The sequence below is a fragment of the Anomalospiza imberbis genome, chromosome 15 (assembly GCF_031753505.1).
Source record: "Anomalospiza imberbis isolate Cuckoo-Finch-1a 21T00152 chromosome 15, ASM3175350v1, whole genome shotgun sequence".
Taxonomy (NCBI): domain Eukaryota; kingdom Metazoa; phylum Chordata; class Aves; order Passeriformes; family Viduidae; genus Anomalospiza; species Anomalospiza imberbis.
This window is the reverse complement of record NC_089695.1, coordinates 18,830,025-18,843,619: the sequence shown is the minus strand read 5'-3', so window position 1 is coordinate 18,843,619 and position 13,595 is coordinate 18,830,025. Positions and strand designations below refer to the sequence as shown.

Below are 13,595 nucleotides of genomic sequence, written 5' to 3'. Positions count from 1 at the left end.
CGTCAGCACCAGAAATGTCCCAGACGTATTTGTTTCACATGTATGTTACTTCCAGCCACCGCACCGGCGGTACCGGACCCTTCACATACCTGCCCGGTCGCTCCGCCGTTGCGCTCGTCGCAGGCCGGCCCCGCCGCTTCCAGCCCCGGAGCGCGTCCGGCGGGCCCGGCGCTGCAGGAGGACTCGAGCCTCCGGCACAGCTCGGCCGCGGCACCCCGCCAGTCTAGCCCGGCCCGTCCGCGGCCCTCGCGGGAGGCTCGACCCGCGGCCTCGTCCACAGTACTGTGCGCCCCCCTCCCGTCCCGGGCCTCACCGCCAGGTCCTGGGGCACTGCTCCGCTCATGGCCCTCACGGTGCCGCTCCGCCAGGCCCGTGCGGGCAGCGCAGGCCCCGGCTCCGACCCCGCCGTCTCGCCTTCGCCCGGCCCCGCCGCCAGCAGCAGCAAAAGCCGCTTTCCTACGGGAGAGGCCGCCGCATCCGCCATCCCCGCCGGGCAGAGCCGCCGCCGTCGCCCGAGCGCTCCGGCCGCAGCCGCCGCCCGAGGCACCGAGAGGCTCCTGCCCCGCGCTGGGCCCGAGCGCCGCCCGCCGCCGTCCCGGCGTGCACTGCGCGGTCGACCCGGCCCCACAAGGCCCCGCGCGGGACGGGCGGGACCCCCGTCGGGAGGGACGGGCTTGGCGGCGGAGTAGGAGGGTCAGTCGGCGGGCATGGGCCTTACCTAGGCAGAATCGCTCACGACCGCCAAATCCAAAACCTGGAATTATCGCAGAAATGAAGAAGTTTTAACCAAAATTTTGAGGTAAACACACAGAGGAACCAGTGCCCGCGTCTCAGGCTGGATCCCACAGACAGCGTGAAGGAACTGCTGCCGGCCCCAGAGGACCGGAAGCGCCTCACAGAGCGGTGTGCTTCACTTTCTAGTGAGGCAGATTTTGGAAAGTGGGTGCATTTAGGAAGTAATTAAGATACAAAATCAGTAGGTGAATGAATTTAACTGTTTTCAGATGTATTAGCTAATCATGACAGCTATCATGTAGCACAGCACAATGTCTCAAACCTGCCCCTTTTCAACATGAACCACAAAACACTTAAGCATCCTATAGTTAGAAAAATGACATGTGATTTTATATCTGTTTCTGCTTGCTGCAGTAGCAGCACTAGAAACTGGAATGAGGAGCAGATGCTATACTCCATACCAGCACAAGGATACTGTTGTGGAAGTAGGTTGTTCTTTTGCATGTATTGTTTCTTCACTCTGGCAGAGTCCCAGTTGACACTGAATTAGCAACAGCAAAGGCAAGTTGCTTGCTTTCACTTCCATTTATTCAAACGACTGTGCCCAGTTGTTTTAAGCAAATGGCATTTCCTCTTTTTTACTTTCTCATTAAAGGGATGAAATGTACTGGCTGGAATGTGGGTAAGGTAAAGCCCCAAACCAGTTGAACAACTGGTACACAAAACTTCAAAGTATCATGGCATCAGCACTCAGTGCTCTCCTCCTGTGCTGTACAGCATCCCTGAGTTTCAATTTACTACACACCACTAGATTTACTAACTCCCCTCCCCTGTTTTTTATTTAAGTACAGTACCTACATGAAACATTACTGAATGGTAGCAGAGCCATTATGTCTTGCATCTAAGTGAGTGCCGTGGTAAATCCAAGATCAGTACTACATTCTTTGAAGACCAGTCTTTGTCCTCATGTCTGAAGTTTCTTTACTGAAACAGTAAGATCATCACCTGTGCACCAGAAATAGTACCACCATGTGAAAGATTCCAAGTGCTCCTATGCCCCTTCCCATTCTACCAGCTCAGACTCCCATTGCCATGATAAAGCAGACCAGCATTTCCTATCTCCCGAGCATGGTGCTGGACATTCCAATGGCATACAGCACCAGGTGGACCAACAGTGATAAAATTCACCAATACTAGGGATTTCCTAAGTGTCATTAATAATTGACCCAGACAGCATAGGTCATACAGCGTGAATTTTTAAATTCCATTTAAAAAATACCTAACAACTTTTCTACGCTAATTCTGTTGCACCAACCTCTATTACAAGTTAGATAAATTAGTTTCATACGCTGTGTGTTAATTTCAAATACTATTTTACTGTGAAAGGGTAAAGACAGCTACTACTGTTAAACTACATACTTAGATGGCTGCAAAACAGACATCACAATTTCAGCTTGTGAGAAATCAGGTAAGTAACCACCAACCTACATCCAAAGGTGTCCCTTAAGCACTGAACATGGCTTCTTCTCCAGACTGCCACCTGCACAACCTTGACTGATGGTCAATGCTACAGAATACAAAGAAAGTAATTTGCCAGAGTGGCTGATCCAGGGACTGATTTTGTGGAATTTAAATAATTTGAGATGCTGACACTCACCTGTACCGGTTTTTGACCCTCTCTTTCAATACTGTATCTAATGCTACCCCTTTCATAGACAGCAGCCATGTTCTTTGGAGAACTTTATTAAAATATATCCAAGAAGTAATCAAACATTTTCTAATGAGCCAGGAGAGAACTGAAGTGAGGAAAACATCTGTACAGAGGACAGTGCTGTAAATTTTTGTTTACATGCTTTATTTCAATGTTTCACAGTTTAATCATTGTCTACAAAAATATATTTCTGAAACTCTGAGTCCTCTATAAAAAAAGCTGATCAGCAGCAGTGACCCTGACAAACAGAATGTACCATGGGATAGTGTGAGCACCTCCTGTAAGCAGATTAGTGCGGCTAGGGAACTCCTGCCTCACCCTGGGAGACTTCTGTTCTTTGGGATTAAAGCTCTGCACTAGTTCTGAAGGAAGGCATTAAAAAAAAAGTCACTCCACTTCTGTATACTGCACTAAGCTTGGGAGGGGGAGCTGCAAGTTCAGTGTATCACACAACAAAGAGCGCTAACAAAGCACTTGGCACTCAGGGAAAGAAGACCTCAGGATGCTTTAGTACCGGTAATTTTTTCTTTGAGCTATCCGTTCAGAACAGCCTTTGTCTGGTGACAATAGGTTCAGGCTGTCAGCAGAGGTACAAACAGCACACAAGCAGAGTAATCCTATAAATGCGAAGAGTGTCCTTCTTTGATGACAAGATGAGGGTTCTGTTCATTTTTACCTCAACATTTTCTGCTGTGGCTTCAATCAAGAGGAAAATTACCATCATATCCAATAACATGCATACACTGTGTTGGGTAGAACAGAGCCACTGCCAATGTTGTCAGCTTCAACTCCTTGGTACCCATAACTGGAAATATTTCTTACATCATCAATCATTTAATTCCTATGCTTACTAGTCGCTAGTGAATCTAGCCACCAAAAATATGAACTGAGAAACTCATGTTTCCCCCAAATGAAATTTTTCTACTCTTCCTCTGCTCAGTTATTTGACTGTCTATAGTGATACTTGCAGTAATGAAGAAAAAAAAAATAAATTGCCTCTTCTAAAAAAATAACTCTATCTTGCATTGTGCTCTAGAAAAGACAAAGTCAATGTACTCTGATCCTCAAAGCTCATAACTAGAGGCCCCTTACCACAAAATCTCAGACCTGAACACCTAAGCAGGGCAGGAATTTTCAGCAGCAAATAGAGTAGTTATTGACAGACTGCTTCCCTAATGTGGTAAAAGATGAGCTCTCTGAAAACTTTTCTACACCTGCCTGTCAGAGGATCTTTCTGAGCCAGCAGCTTGTGAAATCTGAATTTCCTAGAGATTAGAGAATTCAGGAAAGTGCTGATGGTTATTTTAGGTACACCTGCAATCAACGGGCTTCTGACCTCCAGGCTTTTGTTCAGAAAAAGTTCTCCTGTAACTCATGCCTACCACCAGTCTCAGTCTGATCTGCTAGACCTGAGCAGCCATGGAGGTATATAAAGTAGAATCAGAATCATCCACAAAAACACAGAAGCCAAGAATCTTCACTGAGACAAATACCTTATCAAAAAAAGACACGCAGCACTAGAAAACTAGTATTATCTCACTAATACTAAACAGCTAAAGTGTAAAATTTGTAAGAAAACACCTGAAGTTTACTTCTGACTATTTTCCTTTCTTGAATTGCTGGGTAGAGTGGAGAAGGGGAGGAGAAAGGAATGAATCACTGTATTAGTAGTAAGCCACTACAGAGAAGGCAGTATTGGAAAAGAATTTTAAACCAGAAAAAAAAAAATCTGAGAACTTAGTTATTCTGAAAGCTTTCTTTACCTTCCTAAACTAAACAGCCTAAACAGAAGATTTTGTCCACACTTCAAGTTATTTTTCCAGTCTGTTCCCATCTGTTCAGCTTCCAGTCACAGACACACAACAGAGAATAATCAAGGGAGGCAGAGAAACCCACACATAGGGTATGCCTCCCATATAGCACCTACTTTAATATATCCAAACAACATGAACAAATCAATCAAATATTGTTACATCTTGTGCATGAAAAGGCTGTAACTGAAGTGTAACAAGATGAAATTAAAGGAAGATGTGGAATTAAAGAAAAATCTTGTCCTGTGGAACCTCTTTGCTGAAGACTCCACACCCCTCAAAGAAGAGATTCATATTCTGTCATTTGTGAAATGGAGAAGACTCGCAACAATCCTGCCTTGGCTTCAGGTGAAAAACGGCAAGTATTAATTCTCCTTTTAGTATCACAAAGCCTATTCATATAAAACAAACTGCTGTCTTGTGTTGCCCCGCTGCCCTGCCCTGCTACAGAGATCCAGTATATCACAAAATCATAGAATGTGCTGAGTTGGAAGGGACCCATCAGGATCATGGAATCCAACTCCTGGCCTTGCACAGGACCCCCCAAGAATCCCATCATGTACCCACAAGCATTGTCCAAACACTTCTTGAACTCAGATAGGTGAGGTGCTGTGCCAGCCTCCCTGGGGAATCTATTCCAGTGCTTAGCCACCTTCTGGGTTATAAACTTTTACCTGACTATTAAAAGCTGCCTTCTCCACCAGCACAGACAACTGGGACATTACTTCTAGCTGATGCAATTATACAAAAAGGAAAAAAAAAATCTGTATCTTAAAGCTTAGAATTCTAGTGTGATGGATCCCTTGTGGATAAACACTGCCATAGACTATGAGGTACTTGTGTGTGAGGAACCAGCAACTGCAGCTGCACATTATTGCTACTTGCTGTCTCTCAGTGCATACTTTTCCTATTTCAGCATTTTCTTGCCTTCTCCAAGTTACAGACTCCAGGGTGAACAATTCTGAAGCCTCACAAGCATGGTTGCCACCAAAATACATTTGATGACATTTTAATCCCTTCCAAACTATTTAAAAGGCTGGCTTTGACAGTGTTACTTTTAACTTCAGGCCTAGAACTGCATAGAGAAAACTTTGTATGGTCAAGAATTAACAGTGCCTGTGCTGTGCCTGTTCTCACAGGAAACATTAATTAAAACAAGCAAAGTAACACATAGAGCTTAGCCTGGCTACCTTCTATCAAGGGCATAATGAAGACAACAGTCACAACTTCTCCAATTCACTAATATTTTTTCTAATATTCCCCATGGCTACACTTAAAAGAGGTTCAGCCAAATTAAATTTAAGCTACAAGTCACAACTGAAAAGTGTGCACTTAAGTTTGGAACACCAAGGACCATCCCTGATCAGGTGGCTTCACTTCCATTTTCAAGCACACAAAGACAGTTCCCTATCACAGAAAACTGAAGCAGATATATGGGAGAACTGATTCATTAAGCCAAGAGGAGGCAAAGTCACTGCTGCCATGCCCCAGAGAAGGAGAAAGATTCATTAAGAAATTATAACTAAAAGGTTACAAAATAAAGGCAAGAGCTAAAGTCTGTCAGCAATGAAATGCATTCTCCTGTCCCATGTGAACAGGAAACAGTGTCTGTAGGGTGTTAAAGAAGGTCCTAGAAGGAGATGCCCTCCTACTTTTTTTCTGCTGCCAAAGGAGAGGAGAGAAACACGCTGCTATTGGTCAGCAGGAATCTCTCTGTCTGCATCCAGTTTGCTTGTCTCTCCTGGGGAAGGAGTACGTGGTGCAGAGTGAGAAACAGGAGGGATCCCATGAGCTACAATCCCTTCCACTACTGGTGGTTCTGGTAGCCCAGGGTTGGCTACTCCCACTACTCCTGGAGGAAACCTAAAACCAACAAAAACATAGAAATTACAAGCTTGTCCAACAGAGTTATTCAAAGGAAAAGGAGCCATGCCCTCAGACGTGCTGAAAACAAATCCCTCTTTCTAACAGAAATGCTCTGAGATAGAACACAGGAAAAGTCTCCAGAGCTGAAGAGTAGCAGTGGTATCCTAATGCCAAATGACACCTGTTTGCAGACAGACCCAGACAGTCTGAGGTCACATACTAAGCATTTGAAAACAGATACAAAGTTTATATCCAGTTGAAAATATCGTGAGGCACTCTATGAAGGCACCTGGAGGGCTAGGAATTCCCTTCCCATCAGCAGGAGGGTTGTAAGCTGCAGTTATCCTTCATTGGGCTCCAAGGCAGAAAAAGTAAGAAGCTGAACTAATAAAACAGCTAGATGCAAGATGAAAAATAGGAGAGTGACAGTCATGAATTGTTAATGAACTATTCTTCCATCACTTCCATTCTGCTTCCCTATGCCCTCTTTATAAATACATCTCAACTCCTCTAGAGCTCTCACAGAAGGAAGGAAAATATATTTCCTGCTTTGCAGAAGGGAGACAAACAGAAGGGAAGCAACCTGTCCACAATCACTTTGCATGTTTGTAACAGATAAACTCAAATACACTCTGTTTAGACTACTGAACAAATCCACAGGACAGTGACTCAGTAATAGTCCGTATCTGGCTACATTTAAGAACTGTGCATTGTTTTTATATAGCTCTAATACTATGCACAATGTAGAGCTGCAGACCTTTTTTGGGACATTCAGCAGGCTTTCTTATATTAAGGTATCTCTTGGGCATGTCTTCCAAGGATTTGGAAATATTGACCAGTATGCATCTGGAATTTCATATGACCAAGTACATGTTAAATACTCGTACAACTTTAGAAGTGCTGCTGTTAAGTTTTGGGAAAGTGCTCATATAGAGTATATAAGAACAGAGACGTACCTGTTTGCAGGTACAAGCAGTTCTCAAACCCCTGGCTTACTTCAGCAGGAAGATATGCTTGGATAACCTATGTATCTCACCTGTAAGCTGCAGCTCCGTTGAGTTCTGGGTGGACAGTTGCAGGATCAATATTGGACCACTGAGCTGCTAACAGCAAGTACTCCTTATTAACACAGTTTCTCAAAGCGTCAGGTATATGACCTGCAAGAGCACCAAGAATGACAAAAAAAACCAGAAAACAGGTAGGAGAGACTTGTTCCCTGCAGCATTTACAAAGGAAAGTAGAAAGGAAAAGTGCAAAATCTTTTCATCCACTTCCACAGGATAACATTGGATACGGGAGACTCTCCTCTAATCATCTGGTGTCTGGGGATGGCAAGAAACTGGTCTTTTCCTCTCACTTCTATGATCATGTGAAAATTTCTGCCACAAACTGCAACTGCCAAGCCTCACCTCTTTCAAGAGACAACATGTACTACTCAAGGAAAAAAAACATACAGTAAAACTGTCCAAGGAATTATTGCAAAGTATTTGGAAGATGTAGGTAAAAAGGCTTTCCCAGGGAAAAGAGCCACTCTGGCATTAGATACAAGAATTCTCAGAAGGCAAAGATACAATTATCAACTTACACTCCAGTTCCAGAAACCACTTAATGAGTCTTTTCAGAACAATAAGCATAATCCTTGCAGCGAACTAACAAAAAAACACTAATTCAGCAACAGCTCCAAATCTTCTTCATTACCTGTAATAGCTCTGCGGATCTCTTTAGCTGCATCTTCTCTGGATTCAATGGAAGCCTGTTCACTGTACCAGGCAGTGTGAGGGGTGCAGATAACATTGGGTGCATCTTTTAATGGCCCCTGAGCAAAACTGGGAGGAAGAAGAAGGTTTTTGTCCAGAAGTGATAACCCCATCTGTCCTCTTGGGCATCACTGCAACCCAAATAACAACAACAAAAACCCCCAAAAAACCCCAAACCCACCAAACTGCCAAAAGAACCATCCATTTCAGCTGAATCACCAGATAGCAGCAGGCATGCAGGTACAACATTTACCTGAAAGGCTCAGACTCATGCACATCCAGTGCTGTTCCTCTGATTCTCCCCTCTTTCAAGGCTTGTGCTAAGGCTTTCTCATCTACCAGCCCTCCCCGGGCTGTGTTCACTAAGAAGCAGCCCTGACGCATCTGGAAGCAGAAAAATAGGCATGCATTGAGAATGAGACTTTTCATGGAAGCTAAGTGAATCTTGGGAAGTCTACTGGAAATGAGCAGGAGTCTGCAGTGACTAGATGAGGCCTGGAGGAACTAGGAGGGCTTTCACTGCAAAGCTTTCCACAGGGGAAATGCCTGCAAGCAATGCTTGAGAAATTTGCTTTAAAAATCAACAAACAAAACCACAAGACAACAAGGGCAAAAGTGGAACTCTCAAGTTCGGCACTCCATATTCATCCTATTAACACTAAAAAAGAGGACAGGAACCATGACTCAAGTATCCAGCTACACAAAACTGGACTACAATGTCCAAATGTCTCTCATGATAGCACTGGAAAGTATTCACAGATTGTTTAGCCTGAAACTGGCTTTGCAGTGGGCTTGGGCAGAGAGGCTTTGGCAGTGCTGTGTAAAACAACGTACACAGTCCCAGCCACACCACATCTAGCTCTAACCAGTGCAGTAAATTATTTTAAAGATAATCTGAAATTATGGAATCACCTAAAATATTCTATATAAAGGAAACTACTTTGCAAGAAGAGCCAATCCTATTCTTCTCTTAACATAAAATTCTATACAGCACAAAGCACAGGCACCCAGATCCACACGCTCCCAGCCTCCAAAGGCAGCAGGAGGCACACAACAGAGGCAGCAGGATTCACACGCTCTCAGCCTCTGTGAAAGCAGCAGTTTCGGTTTGCATTCATTTCCACAGTGCTCTGTGGGGGAAATCAAGCTCCTGCTGCACCTGTTTAATAGTGAAGTCATTGATGAGGTGATGGTTATGTTCATTCAGGCTGCAGTGCAATGTGATGCAATCGCTGTGCATTAGTAGATCCTGCAGGGTTCCTACTCGTTGTAAACCCAAGGATCGCTCCACTCCATCCGGCAGATAGGGATCATAGAAAATCACGTTGAAGCCAAAGGACTTGGCTCGCAGAGCCACTGCCTGTCCAACTCGGCCTTCACAAAAGAAAACCCACAATCATCAAGGAAAGGTAAAACAAACTTTAAAGACAAGATACTGGGGTAGACTGCGAGCCTACACTGAAGTTTACTACCAGGGCCCAAGGTATTGCAGCCCTGGAAACCCCTAGGATTGTCCTAGGGATCCAGAGGAGGCTATTCAGTGCTGCTCCTATGTAGCTAATTCTAGTTCTTCCCCATGCAATAGCCAGAGCGTAGTCAAGAAGTAGTTCTGTTTTCAAACCAAATCTAGTCTCTGAAACAGAGATAATAACCTGGCTACAAGACCTTGGAGAAGGAATTGGTAGCCACCTTCCAGGCAGCTTTGATAGTGATACAGAACCTAGCACAGAGGGAAACAGTCACTGAGAAGAACTGTATAAATGTTCCAATTCTTCTAACCATTTGAAATAAAAAGAGTACCCAATCCCCTGACATATACCCAGCTCTTGAAGATATCCAGAATAGGGCACTAGCATTCCTTAGGAGTCCGTGTGTTTCACAAAGAACAGTTGTAGAATTATCACTTTTCTCAGTATGTGACTCTTAGCTTCCCAAAAATGTTCACAGCTCTCTTTTCAGTCTAACAAGTCCCATCACTTACCTAGTCCAATGATGCCCAAAGTCTCCCCACGGATACGCACAGCACCTCCAGCCACCTCTCGAATCTGTTCTACGCTTGAGGCTCGATTCCCTTCACGCAGAGCCTGATGCAGCCAAGTAACACGGCGATAGAGGTTCAAGATGTGGCAGAGGGTAGAGTCAGCAGTCTCCTCTACTGAGGAGGAAGGGATGTTGCAAACTGCAATGCCTACAAAGCCATAGAGGTAATATAAGATTTTTAGCATCACAATCCTAAACCAACATAAAGCTCTTTAAGCGCAAATACTGAAAGATAATTGAGTACTCCAGAACTCAAGAAACACAGGATTCATTTCAGAACCTCATTCTACAACAACACAGATACCACTAGCCATCTTTTCAATCCCCCAGGAAATACCATTCCTTCCTTATAAATATCTATTTGATTGACACACTCACCAGAAAAACAAACAAGCTGAAATGAGAAAACTGGGCCATAGAAGCGATACAATCAACTAACTGTTTTCAAAGACCTGTAGTCAAAAAGATGCACTCCTTCCACTGATACTCCTGACAAATTAACAGGCAGACTGTAGAAGCATTGAGACAGATGGCTGAGCTCCTCATGCCTCATGGTCCAGATGCTCATTGTGAGCATCAGCCTCCCCAGGAGCAACAACAAGTAACTAACTCATTAAATGCAGACAGAAGTCTCAGGAGCTTCTCTAAATCCATTTGAAATTGAGCTTAAAAATAACAACACATAACACTCTCACTCTAGAATAACATACAAACACAAGGACCATAAAACCCATGGCTACAACTATCAAGTAAATTAGTAATGCAATTACTTAGAGTTGAAGTCCTAGAAGCATAAATTACTGTCAGAAAAGGGAAAGATGGAATACTGTATGAAAATCTGGTTGAAGTCCTGAGCAGTCTATGAAAAAAAAATAGGAGGTGGGAGGCTAGAAACATACCATTTCATTCCTGCTATCCTTAGTTTGACAAACCAGTGAAGAAATAAAAATAAATAGACGGAAAAATGGTCTCTTCCCAAACATAACCCTAGTCACTTGCCAAACCAAGGCAACTCTTCTACCTCAAAAGTCCACCACCTAGCTAAAAACTGGAAATAAAATCCAGGCAATGGTTGAAGGCATCACTCTTTCGTAAGCCTAGCCAGAGGAGACATTTGGCTAAACTCAGACCATGTTTTCCCATGAGAATTAGGAGAGCAATGACCACAGACAACCCCAGATATCCGACTGTTTTTCTCTATCAAGCTATTTCTAATTTTGCCATAATGCCACACAAACAACTCAGATGACATGAGTTCTATTACACAGCCAGACACAGATTTGTGTTAACATACAGTATTATACGTAAATGTAAAACAACCCTTTGGTCTGAAGATTCAGAACACACAAAGAACAGTATCTTACCTCTGAATGAATTAAAAGGCCTTGCTAACCACGAAAATAACTCTTAATTGTCCATTAAAAAGCAAATCTGGCCACATGTAAGGCTCATCACACTGTCGCTCCAAAGCAAAAGTGGCAAGCAACGGTCTGATGGTGAAGGAATTTTGACTCATTTTGCCTTGGATTAATGAATGCAGTGGGGGAAAAGGGAAATCTTTGAATCTGAATGAATCAAAGATACGGATGGTGACCTTAAGTAGAGAAGCATTAAGACTAGGTTAGGTTCCAAATTCAGCACAAATATGGCTGGATGAAAGCCAAGGACCTTGACAGGAACTCTTGAGACTATTCGTTTGAATCATGCAAATGAAAAGGCTCTTTTGACCTAATTCAAGCACTAGCCCAATACACACTCTTCATTTATTAGAAATTCACCTGTTCTTACAGATCTGAAAATTGCAATGCTTGCCTATTTCAATTTTATATACTAATACCTGTATTTGATTTAAGCTTAACAAGACCTGGATTACATTAAGGAAACTTTAGAATCCCGTACACTTATAAAACTTAAAAAGAAGGGGAAGGATACTTAAGTGATCCATCTCACCTAGGAGACTAAAAGGTCCAGAAGTCTCACTGCCATCTGTTTAATAAATAGCATCTTCTTGTCACCTGATCCAGACACTTTTCACATGCCTAGGATTCTAAAGGGATAACTAATAAAGTTCTGTATCAGAACTTATTTGCATATACAAAATTAAGAAGAAAACTCATGAAGCATTTACAATGAGTTTATCCTACATCAGCATTTGCAGGCGGCTTTCAGGGGTCACAAAAAGACCAAAGTCACCTTACCAAAAGTCACCTAGACACCATATTTAGATTCTTGAATCCCAAACAACAACAAAGACACCAACATCAATAGCAGAGCAATCTGAAAACTGAGAATCTTTCTTTTAAGCCACCTACCAGCCCCTCTATTGGTCACCTTCCTAAAGATACCTGATACTGAGCAGCTCCAAATCTTTTTACAAAGAAGTTTTTAAATGCACTCAGCTCATAAAGTACAAAAATATGTCCAGTGTTCCATTTCACATTCAGTTCTGATCACAACAGACACCTAACAGCGTCATCATACCTAATTCCGCAGCAGATTTGATGTCAACATTGTCATAGCCGCTGCCAATACGCACAATGACCCTGAGGGCTTTGAATTTCTCCAGATCCTGACGAGAAAGGGTAATGGTGTGATACATCAGAGCTCCTACTGCCTCATTCAGCACCTATAACAAAAACCAGTCCAAATCAATATCTGGTTTGGTTACCTAAGAGGCAAAGCTCTACTTCTGAATCTTGCACATCTTCTTGCCCACCTTTTCATGGATTTCCTGAGTTGACTGAGCATCACAAAATGCCACTGTAGCAACATCCTTCAAGATGGGCATCTCCACAGTGCAATCTCGTCCATCCAGGAGTGCAACCAGTGGCCGTGCTGGCATTGGGCCATTCACAATAGGAGGCCGTATGCCTATTAAGAAAGTCAGCAGGAATGATTACATGAAAGAAAAAAATTCTGGAATCCTCATCTGCTAGTCCAATAAGTTGCTAAAAGTATTTAGGAATAGATTAGGCAAAGAAAAATACATGAATACAAAACAAACACAGGGAAAAGACGCTGGGAAAAAAAAGCACAACCACCTCTGTCACCACATAGATGAAGGAAAATAAAGCATGTATTATCAATAATAATAGAGGTGATCTGCTCAGCAGCATGCCATCTTACTCCTGGCTCCTGAAACGAGTGACCAAGTCGCTTCACACCTCCTCCCCACTGACCGGCCCCCCTCCATCCCAGCATGCCCAGGTAATATTTCCCCCTTAAGTGAGCAGAACTTCTACAGCCACAGAGCCTCCGACAGTCACTAGCATCCGGCCCTTTCCAGAAGGCCGTAGGCAGCGCCTCCGCGGGCGGCGGGGCCCTGCTCGCCGCAGGCCGGGCGGACGCTCAGCCCCACAGGCGCGCAGCGGGTCCCCGCGGGGGCAGGGGCAGGTGCCGCTGCCCGCTGCTGCCGCAGCTGCCGAGGGGCGCCCGCCCCGCCTCACCTTCGCAGATCCGGTCCAGACGCTGCCGCTTCACTTTGTGCCGGTCCATGGGCCGGGCGGGGCCGCGCCGCCCTCGGCGCCGCGGAAGGACCCGGGACCCGTCACTCGCCGCCCGCGCCGCTCCGGCGGAAGCGGAAAGACGCGGCTGGGCCCACGCGAGCGGCATCGCCGCCACTGAGGCGCTGCGCGCTTCCGCTTCCGGTGCGCGGGCGGAGGGAGCGGGGCCTGG

At 44.5% G+C, this 13,595-nt stretch overlaps 2 protein-coding genes across 5 annotated transcripts in view; both read right to left on the bottom strand.

The window, feature by feature from the left end:
- Positions 1 to 7,280, bottom strand: part of KDM3B (lysine demethylase 3B) — a 54,694-nt gene extending 47,414 nt beyond the window's left edge. For 2 of the 3 annotated variants that reach the window (XM_068206288.1, XM_068206289.1), the window contains exon 1: positions 314 to 590. In XM_068206288.1, the coding sequence (XP_068062389.1) occupies positions 314 to 484 (171 nt within the window). In that variant the 5' untranslated portion in view covers positions 485 to 590. Of the gene's footprint in view, positions 1 to 313; positions 591 to 7,159 lie in introns of those variants that run through there. The other variant, XM_068206290.1, reaches the window with a different exon arrangement.
- LOC137483305 (C-terminal-binding protein 2) lies at positions 2,463 to 13,572 on the bottom strand. Of its 2 annotated transcripts, none has more exons than XM_068206291.1 (9): positions 13,367 to 13,572; positions 12,637 to 12,791; positions 12,402 to 12,546; positions 9,862 to 10,068; positions 9,040 to 9,254; positions 8,134 to 8,264; positions 7,822 to 7,949; positions 7,160 to 7,280; positions 2,463 to 6,120 (listed from the first exon to the last, which is right to left on the bottom strand). In XM_068206291.1, exons 1-9 carry the CDS (start codon positions 13,530 to 13,532, stop codon positions 5,949 to 5,951), a joined length of 1,440 nt encoding a protein of 479 aa, XP_068062392.1. In that variant the 5' UTR covers positions 13,533 to 13,572; the 3' UTR covers positions 2,463 to 5,948. The 2 variants fall into 2 exon arrangements, with proteins under 2 accessions (XP_068062392.1, XP_068062393.1); XM_068206292.1 differs by lacking the exon at positions 13,367 to 13,572 and adding an exon at positions 13,047 to 13,128.
- Between the last annotated feature and the right edge of the window lie 23 nt (positions 13,573 to 13,595).